This window comes from Schistocerca nitens, unplaced genomic scaffold (genome assembly GCF_023898315.1).
Source record: "Schistocerca nitens isolate TAMUIC-IGC-003100 unplaced genomic scaffold, iqSchNite1.1 HiC_scaffold_450, whole genome shotgun sequence".
Classification (NCBI taxonomy): Eukaryota; Metazoa; Arthropoda; class Insecta; order Orthoptera; family Acrididae; genus Schistocerca; species Schistocerca nitens.
The window spans coordinates 238,252-260,870 of NW_026045983.1; the positions used below are offsets into that span (position 1 = coordinate 238,252).

The window sequence follows — 22,619 nt, forward strand, 5'->3', positions numbered from 1 at the left end:
GTTTGCAATGGTACGACGCTCCCCATACTGAAGAACAGGATACTTCTTTGGTGGAACCCAACCAACATCCCTGCAGGTCTAGAGCTGTGTTCGGCAGCCGAGAGGAATCTGGCCAGGAGAAACAATGAACAGTCTCCCTTTTCAGAATCCTCGCTGTAGCCTCCTCCAGTATTTTTCGCAAATAACTGTTTCCACACTACACTGCATTAAACCCAGCAATAAAATGGAGTCTACCTGGTATGACAATATCAAATGTCATTAAATCTGATATCGTACAGCCAGTACTTCTCCTTCCTAACGTCTCCTTCATTTATAACTGTGTGTTTATTTGTGAGTGGTAGCCTCTGTCTGCCTATTCTAATGCACTGAGACTACTTACTAAAATTGTTGGGAAATGCTTTGTGTATACAACAGGCTCCGTCAATCACACGGCCTGTTATATACAAGGAAAACGCAGCACGTTGTCGGAGGAATTCCCGTTCGTCAGTATCATCTACCGTGGCGATGGTGCATTTCTGGACACATGTTCGTAGGACGTCTTTTCTCCGTTTTTCTTCTAGGATCTGTCTTTGCAGTTTGTCGGTTTTATTTATGTATAATGTATGATATTAGTATATAACATTATGTCTGAAACAAGGAAATTTTCCATATGTGTGTGAAAGATGTACTTTTACATGATTTGTAATTCAAGTACCATGACAAGAGACATTCAGATACTTATAAAATCAAAAGAGAGGAGCCAATGACTGAAGTGGTGTGTGCATGAAAGTGCAAATGGGTTTATTGAGCTTATTAGTGGTTCGATTACAGAGAGTGGCTCAAACAGGTATAGTAATAAAGTAACACATGACTTGTTGTGTGAAATGTGGCTTGAAGTGAACGCTAAGTGTCGAATGGCAGAGTTATATGAGATTAGCATTATTGGGTTTGTGAGACAAGATGGTGATTTGTTAAGCTAGAGGTTTGTAATGGTACTATGGCAGATGTTAAAAGTTAATGTTCCATGTGCCACTCTTGAGCAAGGAAGAACGTTACTTAAAGGCGTATTTACAGGAACAGTACTGTGGAAGGATAAACTTGTGCCAGTACTGTGAGTCCTGGAAAACATGTGCCATAGTAGCTTCACTAGGAGCACACAGTACGCCGAATTGTGATTCGTAATCAATAGATGATCTCCAATTTGTTCAAATAAAACCTGAGTGTGCAAAGTAAAGGAGTGTCTGTGTGTATTTAGTATCCAGCCCAACTGAAAATCCTGTGATAAATAGTACTACGTGGAGTGATTTTCGTGAATTTTGCACTTAGCAGGCACCCGCAGTGTTAACCGCGATTTTCGTACTGGACGCAGTGGAACCAGAGGCCGCAGCGCCACGAGGGAGGCAGGTGCCGGGTGCAGCCCGCCAGGCTGCAGGCGGGCGCCCGCAGCTCAACACATTCTGTAAAACCGTTTGACGAAGATTTGCAGGCCGTGCGCCTCGATTCTGTCAGCGCAGCGCCAAGCCAACCCTGGCCCGCTTTGCGTGACGTCACGAGAGCGCGCCGCGGCCTTCTCTTTAGGTGGTGGTGGCCAGAGCCGACACGGGGCGCACTGGGGGCGCTTAGCGGCCCACCCAGACAAGCGTCCTGCACCACCGGGACACGCGTAAAGCCAGTCCGACACAGTGGTCGCCAGCCGAGCCTCGACCCGCTGGAAAGTATCGAACCTCATCGCTCGAAAGCCAGTAGTTAACGGCCCTCGTGCTACCTACTTACCCCCAGGCAAGATCCCGAGTTCCGACCGCAGTACTGGGAACATTCACACCCAACTCCAGGAAATTACTTTCCACTGACTGTACGAAATACACAGTTCAAACTCAACAGGAAGACGGTCACTCGAAAAACATTACTCCCAGATTTGGATAACAAACTGAGATTATCGCTATCCAATTACCCCAGCCAAGTCAGTCTGAGTCGGAGGACCACTACCACTTAGCTAACATCACCGAGTTTTCCCTGAGCTACAATTCGCCGTAAACGCCCACACTAATTACTATTTCAACATTCGCAGATAACGACAGGAAAGTTCTTAAGCGGTAATGGATGCGCGCAAACGAGAACGCGTTTGGAAACTCGAGAACTCTCTGCATCGCGACACAGAACTCCGCTCCAGAGCGCCCGCGACCCGCCACGTCGGCCACACGGGCGCCGACGGCCAGCTTTCGATTCCCCGAGCTCCGAGCCTCTCCACGAAATCCTTCTACACGTGGGCCTTTCAGCCAATCAGGAGAAGGAGAGGACTGCAAGCCCCACCACTGGCCACTCCCTGCTGCTGCTTACAGCCGCTGCTGTCACGTTCTGGTCTTCAAAAAGGCGAACCAGCGAGCAGATATGGGTGGTCAGGGAATCACCTGTTACAACCCTTTCACTCGTGGGGTATCAAGCATTAACTTCTGCAGCCGATATACCTATTAAGGGCTTTCCTCTGATACATCTGGGGACAAGCATTCTCGCAGCCGAAACTGCTTGAACTGTTGTTACATGTACGTAGTTGTTCGACAGCACACGTGTTACTCAGACAATGTCCAGTGCAAAGTGCATCATGCGTAACTCGCGCCACTGTCGTCAAATGCAGCATTGTCAGAGCGACTCAGACTTGGGATCAGCAGTCTGCACAACCGCCACAGGGACGACCAACTCGCATCTGCCGAGGCTAAAGGCACAGAAGTCAACGCTGACTGCGAGCGTTCTCAAGCAGGGCGTGGGGTCTATGGATCGTCCTGTTTCCGATATGCAACAACAGTTTTCAGCGCACCAGACTGAAGTAGAGAACTCTGTCTCCACCAGATCTCCAGAAACGCAACGCTACGCCGTAAACCCGGACAAGAAACCCGAAGTAAACAGGCAAAGCCGCCACAAACACGATACTCCAATTACAAAAAGTTTACACTCATCCAAATACATCTCACGAAGAACAAGGTTTACAACTGGTTGGATGCAGTTGGAATTAAAGCACATCTAACACATGGCACTTTAGCAAACCCTACAATAAACTATAAACTAAGAAGGTGGCAAAGAAACCGCCAAATCGTTGTAACCTGCACTAAAACAGTTGCCTGGGCCACCAAGTCGTTCACAAAAAAATCCGAAAAAATTTGCCAACATCAGAACACACCCATCAGATATCGAAACCCGAGAGAACAGTTTGAGTTACTTACCGATGTGAAGCAACAGTAGCAGAAATCACACCGCACGCCAAACACTAAGCAAAAGAGAAACCACACAGACTCACGCTCGCCTTTGTGATAACCAATTTTGACCGTGATACAACAAACGAAAAAACTGAAGGGGACCTAAAGGTACCGGGAAACTAAATCAAAATTCCCCGCTATTCCTTCCAGTAATCTATAGTTACAAAGAACCAACTAACAAGCTACTTGTTCACCATTTCAGAATGCACTGTGTACCTCACAAGGTTGGACTATTTAAACACTACCTCCTCAATAACAGCAACGTCGATATTGCAACACTTTCCAATAAGACACGAAAAGCTGCGATATAAATTGAAATGTGAAGAACGGAGTCGAGCACATCGAATTTTTAATTGCAAAATAGACCCGAAACAAGAAGCACCAAAATGCAGGAGCTGCAACACTGTTAACGTTAATAGTGATGAGAGTTGCAAAGAAAGACCAAAACAGCCTATCTCAGCAAACAAAACTGAAAACATTAAGCGCATTGATGAAACTATCGCGGTCTTCGTCCAAGAATGTCACGAAAACAATCAAACGGAAAACATACTCTGAGTCTTCACTACAGCCCTTCGCAACATGATATTTGAAAGAAGGGAAATAATAACAGCAGCTTCAAAAAAGCTCCTACTACGTTCTTTGGCGAACACGGATCCACGTCTATATCGCCATATTGATAGACAAGGAGGCCTATGCCCAACCTACCCTGAGACACCAGGAAACAAGAATTAACCTTCACATTCAAGCCTAAGAAAGATATTGCCACTATCTGCATTGCCAACACACTGGGTTTCTGCTCTAAAAACAAACTCCCTAAAGGCATAGTAAGAGAAAAAAAAGTTGGTATTATAGTCGCAGCACATACCTCATGAGCAGGTAGAGAAATCAATCTAGAGAACTGTATCTGTCACGCAAACCAGACCGTAGTAGAAGCTGAGATAGATGCTTCAGAGTCATTCATATAAAACACCATAACGATGTATTCTGTCGAGGAACTGCCAACTGATCTCGTTAATTACATACCCTCATTTCGCCAAGCTAAAGGAACACGTGACTCAGTGCTAGATCTACGATATTTTCTGAAAAATTGAACAAGAAAAACATTAAACTTGTTGTAGCCATTTTGAATCACGCCAGACTCAGAAATGACTCGCCGCCTTTTATCAATCACTATGGCACTTCTATCTTAGAACATATAGTACGTACAACATAGCTACCCAGATTCTGAAGCTATACTGAATTTGGCGACTGCATAGCAAACGAATACCTCACATTTATTATGCTGTGAACCACAAAAACTAGGAAAAAACTTAAAACGATCATAAACTCACGAAATCGGATAGTCGAAAAATTCAGATTGATATGTTTTAACACAAAACCTAACGAATCAACTATTGAAACCACTCCTTATAACATATTGTAATCACCAAATACAAGTGGAAGCAATACATCCTGCTATACCTAAAACTACCCTAAGAAGAAAATAACATAACAAAGAGAAAGACTCCTGACGCAGATAAGAAACAAAATTAAACAGTAGGGAAAGTCTACAGACCATACGGCACTAACCAAATGGATATGCTACGATTGGCTTGAACGTTTTCAATGACCTAATAAGAAGAGAAACCCACCAAATCATGCGCGAGGTAATCACAAGAATTAGGTCCCACAATAGCAGTAGTTTTTTGGAAAATAGTTCCAAGGCCATTTGCGAACAGCCATCCTTAATAGCAGATGAGAATGTCATTCATTACTGACGACCTCAAGAAAGTTCCTCAAAGTGCTACAAAAACATTCACGGTCATCCACGGTATCCAAAATCCGATGAAACCGACGAAGAAATAATACTCTAAAATCCGAATGCAACCGCTTAACATCCACTACTTTATAAGATTGACGAATATGAAATGGAAAGAAAGCAGCTCAGAGACTGGAGGCACTGGAAGACAACAAAATAAATCACTCCTTTCACAAGACACCTGCCTCAAACACATCAGACGTTTCTTCATCGCGGCCATGAAACTGAAAATAGTCTCTCTAAAATAGAAGCAAGCTAAAATCAAGATGATTTCCCAGCCCGAAAGACCAAAAAACAACACCAAATCACAGGTTACCGTGCTCTCAGTGACAGGGAGAGCTTCCATTGGTTGTGGCATGCTGGGCTGCTCTTTGAAACGTTACTTTTGAACTTCCCATCCCAAAGTGTGCAGTTTACTAAAAACGTTGCTGGAAACAGGTAAGTACAAGCGCTGCTTGGTGATCACCATTCGACAAGTAAGCCAGCCGCAGCGACGTCACGTGGGACAGTCACGTCTCCACTGCTACACACCAACAACACGGCTGACATCGCTAAAGGTCGAGGAACGAAAGAAGAGCCCTGTACACAGATGACACTGCGTACTGTTGTCGCGGCCCGACATGCGGCAGAATTAACGAGCAGGTCAGCCCCTTCACAAACAAGCAGGAACCATCGCTAAGCAAGTCGAGTAGATTAAAATACAGTGGATCCACGAAATCTATCCTTCAGCACCAACCTGTGATCTTCAACTACTCCTACTTTAACTAAATATGTATTCCTCACGTCATCTTCAGAGGTACTCTGACAGTCAGTTATAAACAATGAAGAAATACACCAACTGGAAAATAAGATGTTATAAAACAGAGAGATGTTGTTCCGCCCCTCAGTGTGAAGACTGGTTTTAAAAATAGCTCTCCATTCTACTGTATAACTTGCAGGCCTCTTCATCTCCAAGTACATACTGCAGCCCACATCCATCCCAATCTCCTTACTGTATTCACCACCTGGTCTTCCTCTACGATTTTCACCCACACTTCACTTCAAAACTAAATTGGTTACCTGTCGACGTCTCGGAACGTGTCCTACCAACCGACCCTCCATTTGGTCAAGTTGCGCCTCGCATGTTCCCACGTTTCTCGGTAATCCAAACTTACCTTCCCTGAGGTCAGCGTCTACCAGTTTTTTCATTCTTCTGTAAAGAATCTGTGTTAGTATTTTAGAACGATGAGTTATTAAACCGATATTTCAGTAATTTTCACACCTACCAGTAACTGCTTTCTTTGGAACTGATAACATTACATTCTTCTTAAGGTCTGTGGGTACTTCGACTATCTCATACGCCGGGCACAACAGGTGGGAGAGCCCCGCCGTGGCCGGCTCTCCCGAGGCTGCCTGTAATCCTGCCAGAAGACTGTTTACTCCCTGGGCCTCGTTTCGACTTGGATATTTCAGAACACTGTCAAATTTGATCTCGCACAGTTACATCTCCCACCTCATTTACATCCATGACCACTTCCCTATCTGTAATATTACCTTCAGTGAGATATAACTGACATAACTACATTAGCAAAAAACAAAACCTATGTGATGTCATGACAGCAGAAATTATAAATATGATGTAGCTATGCTACTGACTATACAAAGACATATATCACTACACCATTCAGACAGCAGTTTCTCCTACATAACATAGCACTTACGTCTGACTTACAAAGTTATCTTACAAATCCTTCGTATCATACTAGAGATTAGTTCCTAAGCATTGGTCTTAAAGACTACTAGTACAATGTAACAGGACACAAAATGCCATAACGATCGACAAACAATCGCAGGTGATGCTTTTTTAAAGGAAGGTTTTAACCCACTCATAAGGCGAATGCCAGGACTCAGCTGTAAGAATAACATCGTCCTCCAATCCGCCAGGATTACACGCTGCGTCCAAACCAAATAAGAGCCTCAGATGAAAGATGAACAGCGTCACTACATCATTAAGCGCATATCCGTTCAAAGAGTAAATAGGGATGTGAAGCACTCTTTTCTTTACGGTTTCAGTATGTACCTACGTCACACGGTAACGTTTCGTCTGTGACGCGGTGGTGCATGTTCAGCAGGTAGTGAACATAATCTGTCGCAACAAACGGGTGCCATCAGTTTCTTCTCACTAGAACGTAGCTTAATTTCATCTGTTTCCGGTGTTGCTTAAGCGTAAAGCGTCCAAATAATGCCTCTTGGCTGAAGTTGGAATGTTTATGTGCAACTACCGGTGTGGGCTAAACGAGAGTCGTTCCTTAGTATGCGTCATTCATTGACATGGTGGCAGTACCAGGCGAGATTCCTCAGAAAACTTTAGTGTATTAATGAGAAAGCAGACAGTAGTTCTGCCGTAGCAGATGTGTTTGCGCTAGGTGGGACACAGCTTTCTGAGATTAAATACATTCACGATTCGCGCCAATTCCTTATACAATCTAGTAGTGTGGTCTGCAGGGTGTCCGAAAACGTACGGTACAAAACCAAACTGCTGTAACTCGACTTGCAATTAACTTAGAGAGAAAAACTTAAGTTTATCTGACGCACCAATTGTTTCGTGGTTATAATTTGTTTCTTATGGACTCGTCAGTGTAGAGACATGTAAGTGATGAATGCGTGGTGTAGTTTGTGAAAATGTTTCTGCTTAGAAGAGGGACAGCGTCTCACAGGGACTGCAGCCAGAGGCTGGGGTGGGCGGTGACGTCACACTGGAGTCTCGTGACGCACCGTCAGGTTCTGGGGCGGCACTGATACCGTATAAGGTGGCTCGACTAGAGTTTAAATTTTGTTTATTTACGTAACTGAAAATAGCTACGTTTATGACTGTTTTTGAGGAGAGCAGTTATTGTATTCAAACGGAACCGTATAGGGATCCAATACAGCACATTATTCGGACAGATGTTGATCGCATTTACATGCAAGATTCTGCATAAACAGACAGCTCACCAAACAACTGGGCAGAGCGACAAGAGCCCTACGTTGCGTCCACTTCCTTCCCAAGTTTGTTATCGACGAGCAATCACAGTTTGAAAAAAGAGAAAAATTGTGACTGGCGACCTCGGATACAAAGAATGCTAACTACTGATATGGCGTCATTTTCCACAACAGTTACTATCTAGAACTGCACACCGTGCTCAGTTAAAAATAAAACTGTGTCATTTTCACTTAATTTTGGTTCGGTGTGTTAAAGAAAATTACGAACTACTAACAAGTGAGGAGAGGTGTTTTATGAGGGAAACCACAGGCCTGCTACTCTACGTCTCCATTTAAAGTACATTCCGGAAGCCAGCTCACGGTGTATGGCGGAGGGTGGTTTGTGAACCGGTGCCGCCTCCCCCTTTTCCTGTTCCAGACGCGTATGGTTTGCGGGAGGAACGATTGCTGTTGAGCCTCCACAGTTTTATCCTGGTGGCCTGTTCGCGAGATACAACCTAGGAGCAGGTAATGCACTGGTCGGCTCTTCCAGCGATGTACGCTCTCAGGAATTTAACAGCACACCATAACGTGACGCAGAACGCCTCTCTTGCAGTGTCTGCCACAGGAGTTGGCAGAGCATCCCAGAGACGCTTCCGCGCTTACTAAACGAACCTGTGACGAAACGCGCTACTCTTCTCTGTCTCATCTATCAGTCCTGTCTAACGAGCACTTTTCAAGTATTGGTCTCCGCTCGGAGTGGCCGCGTAGTTAGAAGCGCCATGTCACGGATTGCGCGACCCTCTCGCCGGAGGTTCGAGTCTTTCCTCGGGCATGGGTGTGTGTGTGTTGTTCTTTTTGTAAGGTGCTGCCTCTGTTGATGGATGAAATTTCCTGGGGATTCTTCCAATGTACCTCAGTCTGGCATCAGATTTGCCCTCTTTCTACCAGCAGGTTATCGTAGATCGCTAGAGTAACGAAGGGTATATAGCGACTGGAGAAAAGCGCAGGTCATTCCCGTTTGCAGGAAAGGTCGTGGGGCAGATGCACATAATTGTATACCTGTATCGTTTATGTCCATCTGTTGTAGAGTTCGAAAATGGTTCAAATGGCTCTGAGCACTATGGGACTCAACTGCTGTGGTCATAAGTCCCCTAGAAATTAGAACTACTTAAACCTAACTAACCTAAGGACATCACACACATCCATGCCCGAGGCAGGATTCTAACCTGCTACCGTAGCGGTCGTGCGGTTCCAGACTGTAGCGCCTTTAACCGCTCGGCCACTCCGGCCGGCTGTTGTAGAGTTATGGGACATGTTTTGTGCTCAGGTATTGTGAGATTCTTGGATAGCAAAAATCTCCTCTGTAAAAATGAACATGGATTCCGCAGAAAGGGACCTTGCGAACCTCAGCTCGCCCTGTTGCTCCATGAGACACGGGCGCTCAGGTTCACTGACTGCAGGAAGGCATCTGACACCGTCCCGCTCTGCCACTGAGTGAACAGATACGAGCTTCGCCAGTTTCAGACTAGATCTGCCACAGGATACGAGACTTCCTTACGGAGAGAACAGTACGTACCGAAGAATATCTAGGAGAGAATGTACAGAGCGATCCTACGTGGAGTGACCATATAAACCAATTAGTAGGAAAAGCAGACCCCGATCAGATTCGTAGGGAGAATCTTACGCAAATGTAAGTCGTGGATTACGAGGCGCTTGTGCGGCCAGTTCTTCGCTGCCGTTCATCAGTGTGGGACGCTGACCGGGTAGTTCTGGCAGGAGAGGCGGGGAAGATCCAGCGGAGAGCGGGGCGGTTTGCTCGGCGCGATGGAAACAACAAACCCCAGCACCAGACGCTGCGAGAGGGCCGTGCTGTGCGTCACGGAGAGGGCCGCCACTGAAACCTCGGGGGAGCTCTTTCCGGAAGAATCGGACGGCGTGTCGCTTCCTCCCACACACACCTCGCGATAGGACCGCGACGAGAAAATGCAAGCCAGTGCAGGGGCTCGCCAGTAGTCGTTCTTCCCGGCGCCATTCGCCACTGGAGAGGGGGAGGGGGGACCAGTGAGTGGTACAGGAGGCACCCTCCGACACACACCGCCAGCTGACTTTCGGAGTATGTTGTACATGTAGATTAGTTTTACGTTCTAATTTAACTCCGTATCGCTACGCACGCATATTCCAAGACATTTTACGGAAGTGACCGCTTCCACTGATTGTTCAGTAATTTCGCAATCACACACTAAAGTGTCTCCCAGTGTAATTACTCGCAACACGTCACATTTGTCTGTTTTGAGGGTTAACTGCCACCCGCTGCACCAAGCGTCGCTTCCTTGCACGCCTTCCTGCATTTCGCTACAAATTTTACAGCGTACCGACTCGTCTGTATACATCATTGTACGCGTAAAGGCTCATTGAACTTCCGACTTTGCGTACTAGGCCAGGTATATATGTATTATGAAAAGTAACGGTTCTATAATATTTGCCTGGGCCGGGCGCGAAGGTTCTTTTAAGTCTGAATTCTCAAAATCGGTTCAAATAGCTCTGAGCACTATGGGACTTGACATCTGAGGGCATCAGTCCCCTAGAACTACTTAAACCTAACTAACTTAAGGACATCACACACATCCATGCCCGAGGCAGGACTAGAACCTGCGACCGCAGCAGTCGCGCGGTTCCGGACTGAAGCGCCTAGAACCGCTCGACCACAGCGGCCGGCCGGGGTTTGCATTTTCTGTCACCAGAGACGCCGCACAGAACACGTTTTGCAACCATAGTTTCAGCATGGGAAGCGGCTATTGTCTTAGCGTTGACTGAGTACAGAGAAATTCGCCGGAATTTATTGTCTCCGTGCGTGGAAACAGTGCAGCAGACATCGCCAGCTTCTCCGGCAGCACGACGGCAGTAATACGGTCCCGAAGAAAAACTAAGAAAACGAGGCGGTGGAGTTTCTCGTCCTCATCTCGATCTGTTACTCATGTGTAATTCGGCACGGACACGGACAGCGTCTGACGCAAGATTGCCTTTGTGAGCAATCCCGTTCCCAGCTGTAACGGAATTCTCAGCGGCAATTTATAAACACCGCCTGATTTTAATTGTTCGTTAATCTGACGCTGATGAATTGCACACCAGCGAACTCGAAAGAAATGCGATTCCAAACACGATTTGGTGAAGGCTTTTTTCTTTTCTATTGGTAAATCGGGAGACTGTGTTTTCTGTGGGTTAAGGGAGAGAAGACAATGCACTTCCAGTCTCTTTCCGCATCACTGAAACTTAAAACCGGAAGATTTAAACGAGATGGTCAAATCGCTTCATCGCCTTGTTAGCAGGGCGACCTCAGTTAATAGCGTCTCTGGTTTGGAAACGGAGATCGACAGCGAAAGTTTGCTGCCGTCACTGACTGCAGAGGCGTCCTTAGTTCCCAGGGAAGCAGAGCACGCGGCGAGAGGTGAACGAGTGAGACGTCGATATATGGTGATATCAAGCGACTTCTCTCTTTCTCCACTCAGTGTACATCTGTGCACAAGAGAAACGTAATCCCTGTGATGTTGTCGTCTACGTGGCGGGATGAATAAGCATATGTGTCGGAACAAACAGGTGCTACCAGTTTCTTACGAGCAGAAGGCAACGTAGCTTCGTATATGACCACTGTTAGCTGCTAAGTACTGCCTCCAGACGCATGTGTGGATACGTTCCAGAACTTTAAGGTTCGATGTTGACATCGAAGCGCTGATCGGAACGAAACAGAAGAGACGTAGTATCCGTCATTCACAGAAATGTTCAGAGTACCAGAGACGCTCTCCTACATAAAGTCAGTGTACTAAACAGAAATTAAAGATTTTAATGGTACGCAGTGGTTGTAGCATAGCAGTTGTCTTTGCTGTAATTGTCCTGTGGTTTTCAAGCTTTATATTCACTACAATTCCTAGTAGTTTTCTACTACGGAGAATTAAAACAAGGCGGAGTGCGGACTCTAAATTCCGCATGAGCAGCTACTAATCATACATCTCTCCTCTGTCGTCATCAAGTCTAATTGTTAAAGTACGTGGCCAGAAATTGTGAGACGTTGCAGGCCTACTTCCCAGAGGCAGAAGCAGCTAGAACGAAAACACTTTGCCAACAGAGGTTGTGCGATTCGCATGCCGAGCAGAAAATAATGCGACGGAAATCTCTACGTTTGACGCTTGTAACCCGCGGTGTTCCAAACGATCGATTACGTGTACCCCAAATTTAAAGGTTTCGAAATCGTCTTAGACCTTGCCTTAGTGACAAGGGTGTAAGGACAAGCTCTGTCAATTGTAGGGCCGGCATATGTGGCGCTGCAGAGTCGGTCGTAATAAACACGACGCGAGGTCCGTGTTATGACGTCACAGTTGTTTATCCCAGAACGAGGCCTGAAGCGAGGTGTTTAGAATTCTAAGTGTAAATTTTCTAAAGTAGGTGACTACATGTTCTTACGCGTTTCCACGGCGGTGAGGTGTCGGGTCAGCTTAAGCTGCAAGTGCTTGCCGACCATCACAAACACACGTGAAACAAAACTCGTTACGATTTAGCCAGTGACGAAAATTTGGAGACTCTCTTTCAAAAGGGAGAATGTCAAGCCAGTTGACTGCACAAGCTATGCAGCAATCCTGTTTCAGAATCCTTGTATGGGTTGAAAGTGGGGATGTACGTCGGTCGTCAGATCTAAGACTCTACGAATGGCGACGATTTTTGACACGACAACGTATTCTCTAACTCATTATTAGGATGTCCTGTAGCATAATAGAGCGTGTCACATGTATAGCTGAGGAAATTGCAAGAAAACTATATGCCTCCTGCCACACCGATATTTGGTATTGTCACTGTGGAAGCATTCAACAGAATGAGTCACAGCCCACAATGAAAAGGAATTCATCGAATAAGTAAACGTCTGCTGTCGTCCCACGTAAGAAGAATAGCCATCACAATAACAATGCGAGTTTTGGGGAATTTTCGATAACTCAGTTACTACATGGGTAACATTAAAACAACAAGGAGATCAGTCCAGAATGAGATTTTCGCTCTATAGCGGAGTGTGCGCTGATATGAAACTTCCTGGCAGATTAAAACTGTGTGCAACCATAAAAAACAGATGATGCTGTCAACTTGATTATTATATGTTCACAAGCAGTGGCTAGAGACAACGTATCCGCTAATCCTACTTAGATGATTAAGACTTCGCCTTGACTCCAAAGCAATTTTTCTATCCATTATATATGTCTTCAAAACCATGGAGTGTAAATACGTTCCACCCATTACAGCTGTTCCTATTCCGTACAACGCGTGTCATCAAAGTGAGCATAATAAAACTATCACATGTGTTATTTGGCTAGGATAAAAACATTGTGACGATTTCTACACATTGTTTTCGGGAGATTTTCTCACAGAATCGCCTCCTTCTCAGAAGCGTAGAGCTGGAGGCAGCTGAGACAGGAGGCCATCCACGAATGTGTGGAGTGCGAAACAGGAAGTGTGCGGGTGCGTTACAACGGAGAGACTGGCCAGCGACCGTCAGTGTGAGCCACATGTGGGAGTGGACACGCGTCTGGCAACTGGAGCGATACGCGACCTTGTGCTGTGGGTTGATTTTATAAATGTAGTCGCCGCGTCAAATACGGATTCACTCTCATTTCGGTAATGAACTCGTGCACGTGAATATCTTTATCGTTCTCATTTACTTCATATAACCGCCAATGCTCGCGGGAGAGTTAAAACTGCCAACATTCCGCGGAGCAAACAGCAACAATCAGTCGCTGAGGCAGCGACAAAGCTGTGTCGGTTGCAGGAGACGGAAAGTTAACGAAAAAATAAGTTCAACTTTTACATTACTGCTATCTGCATTTGCGATTTACATCTAAATGTGCTCATAATCGGTACACGTTAGGTATGCGGATCTGATGCTGCTTTCGCGATGCGGGAACGTAATTTAAGACATAGGGACATCTTTACTCAAAATGAAAGGAAATTCACAGAAAATGTACGCATGAACACAGTCTCTGGACTAGCCAGTCTTCAGGATGAGAACAAGAAAAAATTAAAACATTACATACACTTTTATCATACTTAGCGGACGTACCAGATAGTACTTCTTTAGAAATGAAGAAAATCACAAGTCCATGTTTAATCTTTGAAGATGTCTTAAAAGATCAAAGTGAATGAAAAATGAGTCACAAAATTAGTCACCACTTAATTAACGTAGCAAATGAGATAATGATAGTCGAATTCTCAAGAGTCCATAGAAACTGCTGGAAACGGCAAAATAACGGAATGCGTTGGTATCAACGTACAACTTTATAATTAAGTAGACGGTAAGTACGTGAAAGAAAATGCGATACGTTTAACCAAGGTGTTACTATGTAAGATGTAAAATATCTTTCTTGATTACAAAAAGCCCTCGACCGAAGTAGTAAATGTGTAAATGTCGTGACAAAAGCGTCTGTCACATTATTATGGGCCAACATATGAGCCGCTACAGCATCGGTACTAGTGAAACGAGAGACAATGCACCGACAATGAAACACAACTTAGCCCAGTTGCCCTCATTTGTTCTATTTATTTACAGTTTTGACTGAAATGTGGTAAATTTGCCTGAAGTCCTCCATGTAGGTATCTAATACCTGCTGCAAGTTTCCATTTCTTTTTTTACTCAGCAGTCAAGATGAACGGTACGACACAGACGAGGACAACACGGAACACAACATTCAGATGAGGAAAATTTCGGAATCCGTTTTTCTCTAACCATGTGGTTATATGTTAAGCATTAATCGGCTTTGCTAGGGTCAACAAACGTCGATGTCCCGTGATACATAATTTTTACAAGCATGGTCTCTGCAATACAGCTGTCCTTGACGAAGAGAACCTATCAGTCTTTGAGTAAAATGAAGAGGAGACATTAACAAACAGTGGAGAGCACGGATTCCTGGCAGACGCCGGTGGAGTCATGATGTGGTGGAGCGCGAAGAGGAGATTGGGAGTAGAGGAATGTTCATAGCTGATTTGTTACGCGATCAGGATTACGATTGTTGTGGAAAGAAATGGAAGATGGGCACTGCTGCAGACACATTTCACCAAAAAGCATCAGGCGTTTAGGCACGGCGACAAAACTTGTCAGAGAGCGAACACACACTCACACCGCTGTGCACAGAGTCAGGGGGTGTCTTGTCTCCGGCCACTGTTTGCCGTGGCCCTCGCCACTGAGCGAGAGGCTGGCTGTGGCTATAAGCACATTTCCAGGATAGGTATCACACAGTTTGCGTGATAAGACAGAACAGCTATTGGCAGATCGGCTTGGAAAGACTGCCCTATGTGCTACGTAGTAGCAGTCCCTTGTATTTGATGTTCAGAAAAACGGACTGAGTACCAGATACGCTTCCCTACGGAAGTACATTACTGGGAAACCGGAGATTGGAAGACAACAATTCTGTCATCGCAAATGTCCCGCAGATGGGTTTCTCTCATATTGGGCAATGACTTCGAGATAGTCTCGTAGATATACAAATCGCAGCTTTGCGATGTCGACTGTTGAAACACGACGGATAGCACGTTTAATAAGATGAAATAAAAATGACAACTTTGTTTCGTGGTCATTCAAAAAAAATGTGGGATTGTGTTAATATATACCAAAAATGTAAAACCGACTACGGTAGAATTTCGAGATGTAAGGCGCCGCAGGAATATTATTAGCATGTTGCCAACAGAGAGCACGTGATCCGTTTGTATAGGCGAACACAAGCTGTACTCTGGTGAGTTAGACACGATCGGAGAGATATCGACCATTTAGACACTTTCAAAGTGAGTTAATAGCTGTGCTAGAAAAAAAGTGTCGTATTAAAAGGAAAAAATCATCTCTTCAGAAAAGCATGGATTTTTTTAGAGTAATTAATGTATTATTCTAGTGAGAACAAAAAGGCCCTGCTCACTCGATTCCAGGGCTAGGATATGTGGCAGTGCAGAACCGTTCGTAATGAATGAGAAGCGAGTCTGTGTGTTATGACGTCACCATAGTGACGACTGCCGTGGTCTTTAGTTAATGAAGTACTGTCACAAAGAAGCTGCAGAGTTACTCTTTAAGCTCTTAATAACACTAGATAAAATAATAACAACAAATTTTTCTCTTTCCGTTATCATCACAATTGTAACACTCTTTTAATATGTGGCCGGAATATGTAAAGGGCCACAGCACCACGTCTCAATAGAAGATGCCATATTAAGGAAAACATGTCAAGCAGTCAGCTCCTAAAACACATGTTTAGGCCATAATATACATAAGCGACAGAGTTGCAAACGGTTACATACACATCGCTGCTTTTAGAGCTCATTAAAGCTAGAGCCAAACAAAAATCATGCCCCTGAAATTCTTTAACTTCCTAAAACGACGGAATGTTTAGGGTGCCAAATGCATTTTCTTTGTATGCCAGTCGGAGGTCTGTCGATTCTAGAATACATGTAAACTATCATAAGTAGCTTTCTAGATAAGCAAATTCGTCTCCAATGCTGGTTTGAACTTGTTTGCACTTGTTCATTATAGCGACTGTTTACAAATTAATACAGTAGGAAATACAAATTGAACTGCCACATCAGACTCCTCCTTCTGACTGACCTTCTTGTCTGACATTTTTATTAAATCGACAGAAAATACCTCTTCACTTACACTGAAGTAGCATTTACCATTTTCTATGTCAATTTGCGTCTCATGTCGTAAACCTGTCCATCCCCTATTAACTTGTCAATGATGAGGAAATGACATTTGACCAAAGTGTCCTATTTTAAATGGCATAAGTGCTTGTAACTTCACTACTTTGGATTTGTTTCCATTGGCCGTCTGTATTCTACCGTTCTGCACTGGGAACATGGGAATTTTACCTCTTTTTCTTTAACTCTTGGAAAAGTTCAGTCGTTGCACCTGTGCCTAGAACTAAGTGTACCTCTATGTCAGATATCGTTGTCTTTGTAACTGCGTGTACCTGCTCTTCGTACAACTGTTCCTGAACTTCCTCCTCCTGTCAGTCACCTTGTTCGTCGCATCTCACAAAACATGTGTTTACAGGTGTACTGGCCGCACGCGCTACCTGGTCAGCAGCGTGGGCTCTCACTGCGACCGGTTGGAGTTTGGAACCCCGGTGCAGGAGCGTTCACCTCCAGTCACCGGACTGGAGTAATCTCAGCGAGATGTACGGTGTGTGTTGTGTTACGCCAATTGGTGTCACTGGCTGCGGGTGACCCAGTTTCGCCTGAATTCGTAGTTGTGAAATTATAGTTCGCGCTATTATGTTGTCCGAAAGTGGGCTGAGGCACAGCGCGCGGCATTCGATTGTACCCGACCGCTTGCCACAGCATCGGCTGGCTGTTACCACGTAACTGGCGGCGGATCTTTTGCAGAAAGATGTTTTACATAAGACACTGTCTGTAAACTCAAGAGCGAGCAGCCCTTTTGGTGGGGGAAGTGGCCTTTCCCAGACGAACCCTGCCACTGGCCTACAGGGCCACCCAAAGTCAGTTGCCCCTTACCTGCCTAGCGCAGTAGATCGGCGTGCGGTGATAGACGTCGTTCTGTTGGTAGGATCTTAGTTGCCAGTGTCAGACAGTTAGTTCTGTATGCTTACTGATATTCTTCGCTATCCGGAAGTGATGGATAATTACCCTGCATTGCAAGAAAATGTGCAGAGTTTGGAGAAGAGGAGGTATTTATGGAGTAACGTGCGTTCGATCGTCTCTAATGTTACAACATCATGTGTTGAAGAGGCGGCACAAAAAGAACTGTTGGCTAATATTACCAGTCCCAGTCAGAGGGCTGCAATTTATGCAAACGTCAGCCTCGCCACAATAGGACGCAGAAGGAAGAAACGCGAAAATAAACTGCGTGGTTTACTGGAACCGCCACAATTTTGGGAGTTCGTTATAGGCAGTTTCACAAAATCGTTCATTCGACAAACGATGGAGGACTTTCACATAAACAAAAAAATAATGCCGACATTACGGACATTACTTACTGCCGTGAAAAAAAAATCTATTTTCTTTTGCAGAAAGATGTCTTACATAAGACACTGCGTGAAATGGGATTTACTTGGAAAAGATCTATAAATAAACGAAAGATTCCGATAGAGAGAACGGATATAATTGACCGGCGATGTTAGTACCCAAACCAAGTGAGGAAATTAAGGGAGCTAGGTAGAAAATTTGTTTTATATTGATGAAACTTGGGTGGACAACAATATTACTTACAGAAAATCTTGGCAGGGCCCTTGCGTTGATAGCATTATCGACAATGTTAGCTGAAGCAACAGGATTATAGTGGTCAATATTGAGTAAAAAGATGGGTTTTAATCCAACGCACAGTTAATTTATAAAGCAGGATATGCAACAGGGGATTACCGTGGGCAAATGAACTACGAAAATGTTTCAAATTGTATATCGACTAAAGTAATTCTGAATCTGCCACCGAACTTCGTTTTTGTAATGGACAACACTTCAAGTCACAACAAGGAGAAAAACAAAGCTCCGACTAGGTCCTCGAATAAAAGGGAAATGATTGAATGATTATTAAAAAATGAGTTGGAAGATGATTTGTCAATGATAAAAACAAAATTATTTGATTTAATTAAACAACATAACCTGGAAGACAAATTATTTGCAATTAATAAAATACTTGAAGCTTATGGGCAGACTGTGCTGCGACTTCCACCATAAAACTGTGATTCAAATCCAATTGAAATGGCGTGGATAAAACTCAAAAATTTTCTCAGAGGAACAAATTTCCTTGGAGATATTTACAAGACGAAGTTGCTGCAGTTGGTAAAAGAAGGTATGAAGCAGTTTTCCGAGATTCCGTCTTTTATTACAAACTAAATTTTGCAGTAACCGAAAAAAGCATATACAAACACTTGTCCCAACTGTTACAGGTTTTGAAACGATAACTCAAGTTGACAGGAGTGCATAATGCCTCGACGTGGAGACACTTGAGACTACTGGGTTAAGGATGGGATTATTGAAGGCCTACTAGACGCCATAGTTATTAATTTAGAAAATGACGACGACGATGACAATGATAGTGACAGTGACACTGTTGATGGTGACATCTAAAATAAGATGTACGTAAATAGGGCGATAAGTAATTTCTTAACAAATACGTTGTGTATTCTTTCAAGCGTGACTCTGCTCATACACTATAAAGTTTCTTTTGGTAGAAATGTACTACATGGTAATAGAAGTGTTAAACAGTTTTCCAAGATAAATACAGTCAAATGTGATTCAAAGCAATAAATACCTTTATCACTAGTTGCACAAAATCAGTAATAATTTAAGAACTTTATGATAAAATTAATTAATTTAGAATGTGATTTAATCACGTAAATCCTTTGATGCTTAGGGAACGCCAGCATTTGAATATATTCTGTCGCTAAATCTCTATCTCGGTTACTAGTCAACTAGTTCTAAGACATATTGCTTAAAAGCGCAATAACTACGCTAAACACTGCTAAAATTTCCTTCGACACTTGTACACAGATTCTGGACTTCTATGTCAAAAGCTTGACATAAGAGTTCCGTTCACATATTAATTTTTAGTTTTTGGTAAGAACTTTATTTGTTAATCTACAGCAATGTTAACCTCTTCAAAATATTCCCCAATACATACTCCACACTTATGCCGGTGACTTTTCCAATTACCGAAACAAATTTGGAACGGTTTCTTCGGGTTAGTTTATAGGTTTTCTAACTGTGTATTTTTAATCTCATCCATGCTAGTAAATCCGCTGTCTTTTAAGGCCTGTTGGCAATATACTAAAAATTTGATACACTTTATTCCATTCTTATAACAAAATTTAATATATATTCTCTAATCTATTTATATACAAAACAAATAATCCTTGATACTACCAAAATACATGTAACGTTTTTGACAGCTGACAATAGAATAAATACCCAATATGCATAACATTATACACATACTTTTCAGACATAGGACTAATACAACAAGCGGAATTATAAATTTCTCCTTACTATTTAAACACTCTTCGTTTTGCAAGAATTGTCAAGTTTCGACGGAACCCTTCAAAGAAAATCTCTAGCTTTTAGTAGAAACACGAAATAAGAACAATCCTTACATTCTACAGATTGATTGCACTATACTGGGTTCGTTTTACGAATAGCAGTAGAGGGAAGATACATTCACATGAACAGGCATTCGGTTCTGTGTTTGTATCAGAATCCTGACTTCCGTTCTTATGTTAATATTACTTACTCTATAATGTTGTGTTTCGGAAGAAGCTATCGTCTTTTGTATTCATTATTTATCTAAAAATAAACGCCGCCGGGACGTGTCTGTAGACGGCGTCGCCACAGATATGAAGCGCGCGCCGCGGCAGGGCCGGCACTACAGCCTGTAGAAGCGCCTCGTGACGTAGCTGGGTAGGCACAGTGGGGACTCGCTCGCTCGCTCTTCAGTTCACTGACAGAATACAGCCCTGTACTGGCGGACCGTAGTTCGCTTGCCCGTTCTAATTGTTCCTATTGTTCTGACAACCTCGCCTAAATCTTTTGTTTTCCCCATTTTCATTACCAAATCCATTCCCTTTTTGTATGTACTGTGTCGGGTATGGTTGCCGTACTTGTTGCGTAGTAACATTATTATTTAGAGGTTAGTTTCCAAAGACGGGATGCGGTGTTTCTTTATCTATGTTGCCGTGGCGCCTCTTCATAAATCAAGTCGATGGAATCCAAAACTGACAAAAAGTACTCAGTATCGTGTTGTGTTCTGATGTGGTTTTTCCCTTACGTGTGGCGGAAGTCGGCTCTTCAATATCTTCAATACATTCACCTGTGATATGGGAATTGTCCAACATGTGGTCTTACTTAAATACTCTTCGAAATAACCCTGCAAGCTTTCAAGCTTGCCACTAAATGCAGTCGGTTTAAAGACTTCGTCTTAATCTTCCTTAAACGCCTTCCAACCAGTACTTACACAAGCGCGTCCAGATTGCTCGTAACTGTGACAACGTTCCGCCATTTCAGTGGCCCACAAAAGAACGTCACCTTGGGTGTAACCAACAACAAATCTTATCTTTTGAGCCTCCATCCCGTTGTGGAACGCACTGATAAAATCCACCTGGTTCATCCGCTTTCCGTCTGACGAATACGTGGCAAACTGCCTATTTCGAAGCAACCCTTCACCGGCGGAGATGGATGTTAAACGTGCGGCATTACGAGACATCGGTGTGTTGTTACAAGTGTGCGGAGCAGTGTGAGACAATGGCGCTTGTGTTGCAGGTACTGCTGCAGGTAAATTACGAATTTTGCAATCTCCACTTGCGCTCGCTGTCGCGCTTGTGACGGGATGTGAGTTCTGTTGTTGATCGAGTCGTTACCAACGTGGTTGATGACAGGCCCAGTACTGAAACGCCTTTCTCGGATTCGCATACGGGAGGAATTGAGAGAACACCAGGCGACTGACCGTAAGTAATACGTTCCGTGGCTTCAGTATTTAACTGTATGGTGAAATCCTTAGAATACACTTTTGCGTCACACATATCTCACGCAGATCGATTACCCTGCGTTCAAGTTAGGAATTTCCATCACTCCTGTTTTTAATTACAACACTATGTAAGCTAAGAACGAGCGCGTGTTATGCTTTCTGTCTGGTCCCCTAAGAAACATGCGGTATTGCTGGACTATAGCTAAATAGTATTACATTCTCTTTAAAAATTAAATGACATTCGAAGCTACACTATTTGTGTGCTCGTCCCTTCTTACGATTTAACTGCAACGTTCAAATCAGTGCAGGTTAGTGCTGTCAAAGTTAAACGCGGTGGTAAAGCTGTTGTCCCGTTCTGTCGCTCAGTCGATGTTCGCGTAACGCACAGCGCAAAACGTATCCTTATCATCGTACTTGACTGTACTCCAGTCGCCGGCCGGAGTGGCCGAGCGGTTCTAGGCGCTACAGACTGGAACCGCGCGACCGCTGCGGTTGCAGGTTCGAATCCTGCCTCGGGCATGGATGTTTGTGATGTCCTTAAGTTAGTTACGTTTAAGTAGTTCTAAGTTCTAGAGGACTGATGACCTCACAAGTTAAGCCACATAGTGCTCAGAGCCATTTGAACCATTTTTTTTCTACTCTAGTCAGCTCGGCTTTCGCTCCATGTGAAACGCAACTCGATGAGATTTCAGGAAAAGCGGAGAAATACATGGTGTAACGATTACATCAGGTTTATTCTTACGATGAACGTAGTATAACGGCCAAATACTGTACCTGAACTACAAAATCCAGAGTTACTGATGGCGTTCTTCTTGAATTAAAGAACGAGAGCAGGCAATAAAACATACTCAGTGCGACCTGTGGATACCCTCAAAAACTTAAATACACACCAGTTCCAGAGACACAACTAATCGCTGCTGAATCCACGAACACGAACAGGCGTGACCACTAGCTGTGGGATTCCAACGCCAACCAAACGTAGACCGAATCGCAACCGAGGCCAGCCGCTTCGTCGGCCAACGGAGCGGTTGCTGCCATTCGTTGGCCTAGGCTAGGGTGACCAGATTTTCCAAGTGAGAAAACGGGACACTTGCGAAAAACTGGGATAAAAAAAAACGGAACAAATCGGGACACTAGGCAAAAAGAAAATATTCTGCATATATGG

The 22,619-nt window shown here is 44.0% G+C and overlaps 1 protein-coding gene across 1 annotated transcript in view; it reads left to right on the forward strand.

Annotated features, from left to right (window-relative positions):
* Positions 1 to 17,144, forward strand: part of LOC126232136 (uncharacterized) — a 61,259-nt gene extending 44,115 nt beyond the window's left edge. Inside the window, exon 6 of the mRNA XM_049942444.1 lies at positions 17,033 to 17,144. Coding sequence (XP_049798401.1) covers positions 17,033 to 17,144 — 112 coding nt within the window. The remainder of the gene's footprint in view (positions 1 to 17,032) is intronic.
* The last annotated feature ends 5,475 nt before the right edge of the window (positions 17,145 to 22,619 follow it).